The sequence below is a fragment of the Anomalospiza imberbis genome, chromosome 2 (assembly GCF_031753505.1).
Source record: "Anomalospiza imberbis isolate Cuckoo-Finch-1a 21T00152 chromosome 2, ASM3175350v1, whole genome shotgun sequence".
Taxonomy (NCBI): Eukaryota; Metazoa; Chordata; class Aves; order Passeriformes; family Viduidae; genus Anomalospiza; species Anomalospiza imberbis.
The window spans coordinates 18366833-18379941 of NC_089682.1; the positions used below are offsets into that span (position 1 = coordinate 18366833).

At 42.1% G+C, this 13109-nt stretch overlaps 1 protein-coding gene across 7 annotated transcripts in view; it reads left to right on the forward strand.

The window, feature by feature from the left end:
- GPM6B (glycoprotein M6B) overlaps positions 1-13109 on the forward strand; it is a 107514-nt gene that overhangs the window by 73458 nt on the left and 20947 nt on the right. The window contains exons 1-2 of one of the 7 annotated variants that reach the window (XM_068180044.1): positions 1333-1660; positions 9051-9170. The exons of 1 other annotated variant lie outside the window; for it this stretch is intronic. In XM_068180044.1, the coding sequence (XP_068036145.1) occupies positions 1600-1660; positions 9051-9170 (181 nt within the window). In that variant the 5' untranslated portion in view covers positions 1333-1599. Of the gene's footprint in view, positions 1-1332; positions 1661-1869; positions 1955-9050; positions 9171-13109 lie in introns of those variants that run through there. 5 more of the 7 variants (XM_068180042.1, XM_068180043.1, XM_068180048.1 and 2 more) reach the window with 5 other exon arrangements.

Below are 13109 nucleotides of genomic sequence, written 5' to 3' on the forward strand. Positions count from 1 at the left end.
GCAGTAATGCCCACAGCTAAGTAACATCTGTGTTGGCTGTGGTGGGAGAAGAGGGTTTGTGCACTAATTTCTTGAAAGAGATGGGAACTTTCTCTAATGGTTGTGTCTGAGGGCTTTTGTGCTTTTCACTTGACATCTAGAAATAAAAATGCACAGCAAAATTGTGGGTTGTAGTAATTTCAACCAGAAGAGATTAAATTGCAGCTACAAGTCTTTGGACTGCTTGCCTCTTCCCACTCTCCTGTTTGAATCTGTTATAGGCAACATGCAGGGTGTCGGTTTTAACATCCCCAGCATTTGCTGCATCTGCTGGGCATCTTTGCAGGCTGCAGAACTGGCTGCAGTGGCTGGACCACAAATGCCATTGCTCCATGCTTGCTCCACCATCCTACACGCACAAAGGGGTGCCTTTGGGCACTTGTACCCTGTGCAGTGTGTTGCACTGTAAGGCATTGAGACAAGCAAAGTGACAGGCAAGGTTAATTAGCCTCAGTACAGCCTTAAATGTGTCAGCTGTCCTGGGTATTGGGAGAGGAACAATACCCCTGTGCTCTGTGGCTCCCCAGCACAAGAGTGGGCTGGGGACAGCTAAAGTCCTGGTGCATACAACGCTGGCATGTCTTGAGTTTGTTGCTCCCAAGTGCAGCTTATTTGATCATGCTGCAGTCTGTCTGCATTTAGAGGAGTGATCAAACGTGCTGAACAGCAACTCTGTGCTCACTCCCAAGCATGGCTTTAGGTCCCTAGTGGCAGACCTCCTTTTAAAGCCCAAGTTGTGTTTTCTTAAACATTTTATGCTTTAGTGTTGCACGTGCATTTTAGATTACTTGAACTGGCTTCCTGTCTCCTTGCTTGGATATTTTTTTTTCTTTTTTTTTTTTTCCATTATGCTCACAAGTCAAAGAAAGAATTAAAATTTTCCATGTACATACATATATATGCCCGCTTTTGCTTTTATGCTTCTCTCACACAGTCTTTTACCGTGGGTGAGCGGAACTCTCAGCAAAGAAAGCAAACAGAGAGAGCAGACCCATCACCCCCCAGCCCTTGAAAGAGCAGAGGGCATGTGGAATAAATCAAAATGCAAAGCATAATAACGAGGTCCCATGGGAAAGGGAGCCTTGTGATTGTGTGCCGGCGTGCACTCCCCTTAGAGACGGCGGCCGGGGGCTCCTTTCTTTCTCCCTTGCATCTCCCCTCCCGATGTCACCAATCCATTCACCGCCCGGAGAATTGATTAACATTTGTGGGGAGACGGGGAAAGAGGGGAAGAGCGGAGGGCAGGAGGAAGGGGGCGCGATGCTGGTCCCCACGGTGTGGCAAGCCGAGTCACAGGGTGGCTATTTTATAGCTGGGGACCCTGGTGACGTATAGCTGATCGAGCTGGCACAGCTCCTCGTGGACCAGTCAGCGGAGCGAAATTGAAGCTGACAAGACTTTTCTGGCATTTTGGAAAGGACTGTAATCTACTGTAGGGGAGAACAGAGCCGCTCAATCACCGCCGCTGTAAATAGGAGACGGAAGGGAGTGAGAAAGGAGGCGAAGAGAAAAAGTGCTTGCTGTGGGGGGGAGGGGGGGGCGGCATTTTTGGTGGATGGTATGAAGCCAGCCATGGAAACTGCAGCGGAGGAAAATGCAGAACAAAGCCAAGAGAAAAAAGGTACCCAGGGGTCTAACAATAGCCTGTTTAAATCTTTTCATTCAGGGGGCTTAAAGAGGTTTAGGCCAGTTTTGTCACTTTTTCAAATAGCTCTTAAACAATCATTACTGCGTCTTCGGGCTTTCAGCCGTCCTTTCCTGCATGGCTTGACAACAAATTAATAGAGCATCAACCTTTCTGTCTGTGTCTGTATTTGCTCTGAATCTGTCCTAACCCTACCCGAAATGATGCTTGCAAAAGAAGTCCTGTTATTGCTGCGTCTCGGACAGATTTTGGTTAATTTGGTTTACAGAGGTAGCGTGTGCCTGTGTGTTTGCATGTTGTTTTCGGAGCCGTAATCTGGTGTTTTCATCGAGACTAGCCATGTAGCAAGGCTTTGCAATGCAGTGTGGGAGACCTCGGTTATAACAACATATAATAGATTATAATGTCACACAACCTTCGTGTAGTGAGCTCGATGCCAAATGCTACTCTTATTTTTAAAATTCCTTTTCTGTGGTATCATCTGGCAAATTTTACTTTTGTAGCTATCTGCCTGCACTATGATAAGGGGGAACAATGCAGTGACTTTTGCAACATTAGGTTTCAGGATGTGTTAATCACTGAGAATTGCTGCTTAATGGAGAGAACAATTCCATGGTAATAGTTCTGTTGTAGGGAGATGGCAGCGATGAAAGAGAGGTGCTTCATCCACCCCAGCTTTACAGGTTGATTCTGTTTGGTCTCGAGTGCTGAACTTCAGAGCATAAATTCAATTCGCAAGGGATATTTTCTTTCTGTGTTGCATAATTCGTGTCAAATAACCATTCCTCTTCAGTGTAGCAGACTACAGATCATAGCAGTTTGTTGGGGTTTTTTTTAACAGAATGGTACAGCAGCAACAGAATTATTTAAATTTCCACTGTCTTTTTACTTAAGTCATAGTACATTTTTAACCTGTTGTGTATCGTTTATAAGCAATCTGCGTATCGCATCTGAGTATCTCATAGGCTTAAGCAGCTGATAAACAAATAATGCATTTCTCCAAGCAGAATTCTTTCTTCGATTGTTAAGCATGTCAGATATAAACATGATAAATCCCGGTAGTGTCCAGTATCAGATTTTGTTTTCCTACTTTGAATCTGACTCCTGCTTCACACTTCATATAAAACAAGCTTCAGTTTCAAGTAAATGAAATTTGTCAAGTGATTAGACATAGTACTACATAATCCCTTAGGGATTTCACAAAAGGAGGTCCACTGATGAGAGATTAAACTCTGAAAGCCATTAGTGTATGTGGACAATAACCCACCACACTGCAGATTTTGAGTAATTAATGTACAAAATGTCTTGAATAGATTGACTATAAAACCACCTTGAATTGGTAGATTATTCTTCAAAAATTACAGCAATTCTTTCTTCTGATTGATGAGCTTCTTTTAAGCCAATGGAATTCATGTTACAATGAACACTAAAGAAAGTTATCCGTATGCATTAGCAGCTGCGCAAAACAAAATGTGTTGCTGAGTGTGTTTATGATGAGTTTATGGCTTCCCTTTTGTTTTGGCAAGGATGAAAGAACAACATGTAGAACAGTAAATCTGCTTCCAAGTCAGGGAGGTTGATCTGTTGCTTTCATCAAATGCAAGCAGGGAGCCTCCTAACCCAATGTTACCACCATTTCTTAATTTTTCCTCTGATAATTTTATACTTTGGATCTGTTACATAAGTATATGTATGTAACACTTGTAGGCTTTGTTCTTGCCCCTTCTCCAATTCCTGAAAGTAACACATGGCCTCTCACATTATGCTCTGTATTTCTCTTCACTTAAATTCTCAATATGCTTCACAGCAAATTAAAATGCAGAAAGCTGAAACAGTCCTACTCCTAATTTCTATGGCAAAACAAACAGACCAGATCCCCCTGCAAAGTTACTGCTGTGAAGTGGTCATGGAGGAGACATATTTGGTTTTGAGGGGCAGATTTTCCAAAGTGCTAAATCTGTCGAGTCCAGTTGGGTTTTCAGATGGGCTCAGCAGGCATCATGTACCTCTCAAATGTCAGAATTTTTCAACAGGGCTCTTTCAACAGTTCCTGTGGAGGAATATGGGCTTTTTCTCTGTGTAAAGAAACTCACAGGAAAATGCTGCTGCTTTATTTTGGGGTACAGAACAGAGGGGACTCCTTCATTTACTCTCTGGACCACATCTCTTACTTGTTAAGCCTCACATGCTTGCCAGCCTTGCAACATTTTCTTCTTCCTCTAGGATCCTACCTGGACTTAGTAATGGCCATCCTTTATGAGATGCCCTAGATCAAGTGATTTCAAGGCAACTGCCACAGCTTGAAGCAGTTGAAGTCCTATCACAGGGTCTTTTAACTCTTCCTCCTAGAAATTAATTACAAAGCCTAAGGAGATAAACCATCATCTGAAGGGGTTTGGGAGATGCTGCTATTGCTAAGACTGAGCAAGGGAAGATCATGAGCATTCTGCTTTGGGTACTCAAGTTCACACTCAGTATGCTTTTCCTGCCAAGTTCTGGGAAAGTATCTGCATTTAACTAATAGAAAATCATGTTTTTAAGCTAAGAGGTATTTTCCCTTAGCCAGAATTTTAAGGTGCATGTTTCTGGGATGTGCTTTCAAAGCAAAGACCTTCTTGATGACGTGCTGCAGTTTTGTGGAATAAACACTTGGAGGAAGTTGGGCTAGGTCTACATGCTGTCTGTGTACAGGTCTCCCAATACTTGGGAGAACCCTGGAGAGCCATGCTGCTGGAGCACGTGGCATGAACAGCCACAGAGGTCTATTTTCAGTTTGAGCACCTAAAGCAGTCATACGTGAGCACTGGTGCCACACAGGTATTGGTTTGTGTTCCCCATCTCTGTGGCAAGTGTGGACAGCCAGCTATTTTGGGCTGCAGTGTAGCTGAGACAATTTGCACAAGCTAAAGCGCTTTATGAATAATTACAGATTGATAAATGAAAATTACTGAAAATTATTTAGACTTCTAAATTTCCTAAACTGTATAGAATTCCTGTGCTATCTTTTAATAATTTTCATGAATCCCCTGCCTGATTCAGGCAGTGATACTACCCAGCTGATGGATTCAGTGTTTATCTGACATTTGTTTCTCTGCACCCAGATGAGTGGCTGCTGTCCCAGTTTTTTAAATTGGAATTGGAACAACCCTCATGTTGATGGAGATAAGAAATAAGTCCGCTTTATGCTGTGTATCAGCAGCCCTTATCAGAGGAAAACACCATGAAAGCTGAAGCAAAATGTTTAACAGATACTTTGCAGGGCTGCAGGACAGATTGGATGCATTTTAAAGATGAAGGTTTACAAATTATTACAAATGACAGGGTTTATCTTGCAGGCATTAAATTAAATCAAAACGTGAGGACTGGGCAGGCAGATTTACTGAGGTGGAATAAATAAGAAAAACGAAATGCCATTTTGCATCAGCAGTGAAGGATATGGATCCTGATACATATTAACAGAGACAAAAAGTTTCCCTTTTCATTTAACTCAGAAATACTACCAAGTTGCAAAAATTAAAAAAAAAAAAAAAAGAAAAAAAAAAGAAAATAAACCCCAACTGTGTATGACCATGGTGAATTCACCAATTACACAGAGGATGGAATAAAGACATGATACTAGGGTTTAGGTTCCTTATATGAACACATATGATGTTCAAATTGCCTATGCTCTGCTGAGGAATAATGAAGACCAGTTTGAGCAGCTGTACCAAAGGTCCCTTTTAATTAGCTCTTCCCTGCTTATGTTCTCTTGATAAAAGAAGACCTTGTGCTCAGTAAGAGATGTGAGCTTTATTATTTTTATGGTATACGAAGCCATGTTTCCGCTTTTAAGCTCTAAATAGACAAGTATATACTAGTCAAAAATAGAAAGAAAATACTTTGCTTGTCTTATACTATTGCACACAGTTGTACAGTTGTGTTTAAATCAAGGTGTAAAGTGCAATGTGAGAAAGGAGAAAAGATTTCACAAAGAAAAATTGTGACAATGTGATTGTTGTGCAGTTTATTTTAGTTTTAGTAAAGTTATTTTTACACAGTGAGCTTATGACATTTTGATGCATCACAGATGTATTTTTCATTACAACAAATTGAAAAAAGAAGTATTTTTAAAAATATGTATTACGATCATCAATCAAAATTTCAAAAGTACCCACCTAATGCTAGGTTCTCAGTGGTATGAGAGCTGTCAAGCCATTCAAAGATTTTTAGTACGCTGCATACTTTCCCCCATTTTAAGCAGTTGATTGATGTTTCAGATCCACTGACAACAATAACTGCTCTAAGTCCCTGAAGAATACGACTGTAGGAAGAGAGGTCCAGCCCTGGGAGAATCTGGGACACACGATATTCTGGGGATAATAATTTGGCAGGCTTAGTGATTTAGGTTTTAATGAATAGGATTTGGTTTCTAAATAGGAGGGGGTTGAAAAATACTCAGAGAATGTACTCATACTGGTCTGAACAACGTCGTGAAAGCAGAAAACCTAGACATATGTGCCATGGGATATGGTAACGGGGGTGGGGGAAACCCAGATGGCACTGTACGTGCACAATGGATTTTGCAGCAGGAGCAAAGGGGGCAAAGAGGGGGAAAGGTCTCCTTTAGTTACTCTGACCCTTCCCCATTTTTTGCCCAGCCTTGCTCCTTGTCCATTATTCATCACCAGACCATCAATGACCAAACAACACCCTCTCTTTGCTCCCATGGACTGCTTCATCAGCTGAGACAGATGAATATCAAAACTGTGTTTCCTCTAAAACCATATGATAAAGGCAGCAAGCATGAAGATGTTGAGCACTGTGAGTTTGATTACAGGCGTGCAAGATGATTCATTCCAATGAATATTGAACGCCACAGTTGCTATCCGTGTGCCTGTGTGGTGTGACATGAAAACATTGTCAGTTCTGTAGCTGCTGTGTCTGTGCAGGATTGAGGACAGCCTGGTTCTGACAAGAGGCCTCGAGCTTGGCTGTGGGTGGGAGGGTATTGTAACCCAGACCAGGGAATGCAATTAATGCAGTTAGTTATTCAAAAAGCAAAAGGTAAAGACACTCTAAACCTGTTTCCTCTCCCAACTATTCAGGGTACAGAGTTAAATTCCAATGGATATGGACTGTGTGCAGCAGTAGTTATGCCACTGAAGCCTGGGGAGCTTTTGACCTGGTGTTGGTTTTACGTGAGTGGGCCTGGGTGGGTCCCAGCAAAGTTGCCCAGAGATACTCTTCAGCTTCAGAGGTTGTGCCAGGCATGCACTAAGGGCTACCAAACAGCCATTGCTAAGTGGCTCTTTCCAGAGCAGTGGAAAAACTGAGATTCCTTCTGGAGTTTGAACTGCCTGCTAATGAAAGGAGCCCTGTTACTGCAAAACCAGAAATTGCTAATTAAAGAACCCAACTCCATAGAATATTTTCACTTACAGAAATGATGCTACAAAGTTTACATGATGTCTCTGTGTTTCAAGGGTTTGATGTTTGTACTGCAGCAGACAGGTGACTTCACCAGCATTCCCCAGCTTAAGGGAGAAAAGGATCTGCCTGGTCTGCTGCTCTAAACAAATGCTTTTTGTGGCCACTGCAGGAGGAATCTCAAACTGTGGGTTCAAGCTAGTAGGATAAAATCTTCTTGATGTCGAAGGTTTGGCTTAGATGCTGCTGCAGTACAAATGAATAATTATTTTCTTTTTAGAAGTCTTTGCAGCTGGTTATTTTTAATTTTATTTTTTTTTTATAACGGACTCTTTTACCAGTGTCCAGTAAGTAGCCTCAAAAAGGCAGGGGGCAGACACTGGGGAGGCAGAGAAGGGGAGGTATGCTGTACTGGCAAAGAATTTTGTTTTCCATTTTGTATCCAATTCAATTTATGGCTTTCCTTGTGATCTCCCAAGCAGGATTGTTCCTCTTTGAGCAGAAGGAGATGATACCATCCTGAGACTGTGCAGTCATTTTGGAACAGTACTTTCAACATATTTTGCATTTTGTTATGCTCATAAAATGTGGAACTTGTCTTTCCTAAGAGGAAGTGTGAGCCATACAATACAGAATAATGTCTTCTATGGAAGATTTACTGATACTTGCTTGCTGGTTTGTGTGTGAAATGCAGAGGGGAAAATTACCAAGCCACAAAGTATCCTTTAGAGAGCCATTGATGCTAAATTCATGTACAAAACCCAAAAGACTCTTAGTATTGGAGTTTGTTTGCTGATAAAGACCAACAAATTCTTGGTTTAAATCTCTAGATCCAGCATTTGGATTCAAGGCCAAGATTTTTTTCTCTTCTTGACATATGCAAATGTGGCTGTGCCAAACTCCTTATTGCACAAGCAGCAAAACCATATAAGAGGGACTGGGTCCAGGACCTTCTGAGCCTGTCTTAGGCTAGAAATTTATGGCATTTCTTCTTCTCCTGCTCCCTGAAATTTGTCTCTAATTTAGTCTACAGTTGATGGGGTTTTCATCTTCACAACCTTTACTTTCTCCACATGCCCAAACACTGCTGAATTGGATTTGCTTCAGCCAGAAATGATGGTTGCTTTCTCAATTAGCCACTGCAGAGGGGAACTCTGGTGCATTTTGAATAAAGGTCTGTCAGTCTCACCCTGACAGCTTTGACAAGGCCATGGTGGTACCAATGGGGACATGTAGGCTCAAAAGTGGTTTGATGCTGTTTCCCACCTCTTCAGGGGCACAGAAACCCTGTGCCAGTGAGTGTGTCATGAGTGTGTGAATGGGTGAGGTGAGTTACCGCATGTGGGGTATTGTTGCTGAGCTTCCTCTGAAAAGATAAGGAGAAGCAGAACTGCTCTTCTTGGACATGAACCTGGAACAAATAGTTTTTAACACACTTGGTCCAGATTTTTGGATGTGAGCAGAGCCTAGGTAAAATAAAGTCCACAAACTTTTATTTTTTTAATGTAAGAAAGTGTCAGAGCAAACCTTTGTGTTTGTCTTACCTTGACATGAAGCAATAACCTTTTTCTTTGACAGCATTAAAGTCTTTTTAAAAAACAGGTAATGTGATTTTCCGTGACTTTACCTTCCTTTTCTGCTGGAGCAGAGCTTTTTTGTCATGGACAAAGAGAGTGAGACATAAGAGTGGGTGGGGGTAAGGAATAGAGAGCCCTTCCTTATGTGTCTTAACTCAAATCTTAGGTAGAGTTTCAGCTATTCAACCTTTCTTAACACCTGTGTGAGCATTTCCCTCTTGATCATCCCTCCTAATCTCTTCCCTTAGTCTGTAAGGTTATGTTGTTTCAGTTCTGAAACTACACTGTGTTTTTCTGGGCTCTTGTTTTTAAAGTTAAATGACTGAAAGTACTGAACTAAAACTTGCTGGTGACACTGACTTTTTACCACCTAAAATTGGCAGTGATCACCAGACCAGAAATGGAAATTGGCAGGTACCACTGGATGTACAGGAGTTCAAGGCCACACCGGTACCATCATGTGCCAGCATTGAGAGGCAATATTAGTCCTTTGGGGATTCAAGGTAAATAAAGGGCTGGGTGAAAGGGAAATGAAGAGTTCAGAAATGGTAGTAGCATAAACTTAATGCTTTGCAGTAGTCCTAACAACTTAAGATAAACGATCCTCTGTTTTTCTTGTTTTATTTAAGGAGTCTTCTTTTGTATGAATACTTGACATAAATTTGAATTTTCTTGTTAATGCTTGAAAGACAATAATGCGTGGTGTGAGGGACAGCTTCCTTTTAACTGTGCTCCCAATTGTTTCAAAATTGTTTATGGATGAGATGAAATTGTTTGGGGTTTATGCGGATTAATCTATCAGACTTATCAGCCACAAATGCAGAAGTGACACTAAAGCAGTGACAGCATATCTGACTCACTGCTATCCTACAATATGCTTCCTAGACAATATTCTATGGTTTGGTTTGCATTTTTCCCTTGCTAGAAGAGTGAGAGTCTAGAGGAGGATTTCCAGTGAGGCTGTAAAAATGGTTTGGTGAGTCTACATGCCTGTCCTTTCGATGTCTGGCTTGAGACCTCAAGAAGATCCTATTTACTTTTCATGAAGCTTTATTTTGAGGGTGTGTGGGGGAATTGAGTTTTGAAGCATCTCAGAAAGGTACCAGAAATCAAGCCTATGATTGATTACATTCGAGAATTCCAGTCTGACTGATGGATAGCACAGCAAGGGATGTGTACGCTCAGAGACAGCCTTTGCAGCTAGCTCTATCCAGAATTCTCTTCTCTTTATGGAGTTGAGTGACTGAAGCCTGCTTGACAGCTCGTTTGCTGGAGAGGCCTGCCTCCGCATCAGAGACTTTAATAGCAACACAGGGAAATATTCACCAAAGCTTGCTGCCTCATCCTTCTCCTTTCCATTATATTTTCCTACTCTTGTGCTTTAGGATTCAAACGTTTATCTATTTCAAATGGCTTTTTTTCCCCAAAAAATACTTAGGTCACAAATTATGATCTCTGTCTTCAGTATCAATATTAATTTGACCATATTTTATGACATGTTACCTGGTGACAGGTTTGGGGCTGCTAGAAGACATTTCCAAACTTCACGTTTAGTACACATGGGATATTTTACACATAAAAGAAATGCTTCAGGGAGTAGTGGTAGATTATGAATGCTGCCTCCCTGGGCTGTGAAGGACATGGAAGGAGCAGACTAGACCCTGGTTATCAGGGTCTTGGGCCCCTTCAGCTGTCCCCAGTGATGAGATATGTCCATATGTTCTGGCACAGATGAGCCAGGACATGGAGATGCACAGCCTTCTGTTACAGCAGCTGGGAGTCTGGCACCTAAAATGGTGCTAGAAACCCTTGTTGAGGCAACTGAACCCTTTGCAGTCTGCCTTGGGAATCTTTCTGATCTAGCATGTAGGTAAATATGCCTGTCATGAAGGAGTTGAGGATGAAAGGGTTCTTGTTGATGGCATTATCCCCCCACCAGAGCCCAGAAATGCCAGCTCAAGGGAAGATGTTTTAAATGGCTGCATTTAAAAAAAATTAAAAGTCTTTTAGGCAAAAATGAAACCTCTTTGAACAGGTCTTGAGTAAAACCAGCCTGCCAATGATGGATTAGCCACTGTGAAAATGTGGTCTTTTCTCTTGTCCCTTAGCTTGCAGGGAAGATGTCACTTCAGTCCCAACACAAATCCCTGCTATAAGATGCCTTCCTTCACCACTGGCCTACAGCTCCCCACTGCTGGCTGGCACTGGCTGCTGTGCTGAGATAGCCTCTCTGCTCCTTCGACAAACCACAGGATTTCTTGGGTGCCTTTGTCTCCCCTGTCAGTGTCCAAATAGGCATCACTATGAGGGCACCTCTGTGGCAGTCCTCATGGCATCCACCTCTTCTCCCAGGGTCTCTACGTGCAACATGATCTCACTTCCCTAATTTAAGCTTGAATCCAGCTCTTGAGCAACTGGGGAAGAGTCAGTGTGGGAGAGCCACTGCAGTGCTGGTGCCAAGACATCCCCAGAACACCTGCAAGCTTAATGAGCCTTTCAAAAAGCTAAAACAATTTTTTTCCCAGAAAGCAAAGTACCATCTTTTTCTCTATAAGGAGAAACTTTGCAATAGTTGTTTAACATGAGCTTAGCTGTAGGCATTATTCCAGGTTGGGTGGGTGTTGTTTGCTTTATGGGAATCTTTTTTTTTTTTTTTTTTAAACTTGCTTCCCCCAGATGCTGGGAGGTGTTTCAGCTGCTCTGTGAGCACATAAGGGCATGTGAAGGTGGAGTATCTCACTATCTCACTGAAACAGTCTTACTGCTCCTTTGCTGAAACAAGCTCCAGTTTTGGAAATGATGTGGTGGGGATTCAGCTGGGAAATAATTGCATGAAAGCTGTTGCAGGGCAAAGGACTTCCACAGTTACTGTTAAGTCTTTTCATTATTCCTCTTGTTCCATAGTTGGGTAAATGTCTAGGAAGATCTTTGCATCTTCAGTTATCTCTTAAATTAAGAATTTACCTTCTGAATCTGAGATCTGCCAAGCTGGAATACATACACACACACACACATACACACACACAGGGTTTGGCCCTGTTTTCAGCTCTAGGGAGAGAGAGGTTGTGTGTCTTGTTTGCTTCTTTATAGCTTAGGGAGGAGTCAGCTGGGGAAGCGGTCAATAGCGGTGGCTGAAATCCAGTGTGGCTAAAGTCTTGCTCTCCTGCTGAGTGCTGAAGGCTGGTGGAGGGTGAGGTGAGTTACAGCTGGCAAAAAGGTGGAGCTAAGAGTTTCAACTCCATTCTTCCAGGTAAGATATTCACCTTTGATTAACATAAAAGTCAGCTTTCAAAATCATGTCAGCCAAGATACAGGTGGGTCTGGAGGATGGTTGGATCAAGGAAACTCAAATGTCCTTACAGATTTTCACAGAGCTATGGAAGTCGCCCATGAAACCAAAATGCTTGGATGCCTTTGTATTTCCACACTGACCTTGTCTAGACCTTCAGGCATTTGGATATCTTTGGCAGTTTGCCCATTGTTTTATCTCTTTTACCTTTCTTACCTTGAGTTTGTCCAAAATTATCACGTGGGCTGGCACCTACTGAAGCAGCAGTTCCAGCATGTTGAATTTCCCAAGTGTTTCTTCAAGGAGGAAAAAATAAGAGAAGTGAGGGGAGGAAGGCCAGGGCAAGGGCAGAAAGGAAGGAGGGTCTTCAAGCCTGTTGAGCAGTGAGTTGTTGATGTTTCAGCTGATAGTTACAGCCCCAGTTTGAACCAGAAGCTGCCCTTGCTGGTGCAATGTGTTTGAACTTCGAGCTCTGCATGCCAATGAGCATTTCCACATGCTCAGGCTGCACTGAATCCCAAGGGTTATTTTGGAAATAGTAAATACCAGAACAAGTCTCCAGGAGCAATAATGCCAAAGCTTTTATCAATAATGCCTGATCTGTCCCTTATGTGAGAAGTCTCTTTTTGAAATCACCAGCTTAATTTTTTTTCCTGGAGAAGTAGCTTATAGCTAAGAAATATCCCTTGAGAATTCCCACTGAAACCTGTTTGAAGTAAGGCCTTTTCCAAAGTATAAATTAGGTATTTTTCTTCTGCTATGGATTCCACTGTTTCATAGGCCAAAAGTGAAACAGAGAAGACATGAAGTAAAATGAAGTTCTGCCTGACCTTTGTCCAAAAGCAATAAAGCTGGACAAGAGCAATTCTCTCATCCCACCATCTCATGGGACAGCAGTGTTGTTCCTGTGCAGGTCTGACTCCTTTCTCTCATGCAGCAAACACCTGGGATGGGCACTTGCAATAGGTATGGATGTAGTGATTCCTATTCCATAGATTTTACTGTCTGAAAAAGATGACTTCAGAACACCTGTGAGCTTAATGAGCCTTGCAGAGGTTGGAATGATATAGATGGGGAGTGTGTGTATTTCACTAAATTTGAAGAAGGTAAACTAGATCAGGCATGTAAAAAATGCATTCAGATCATCTATCTT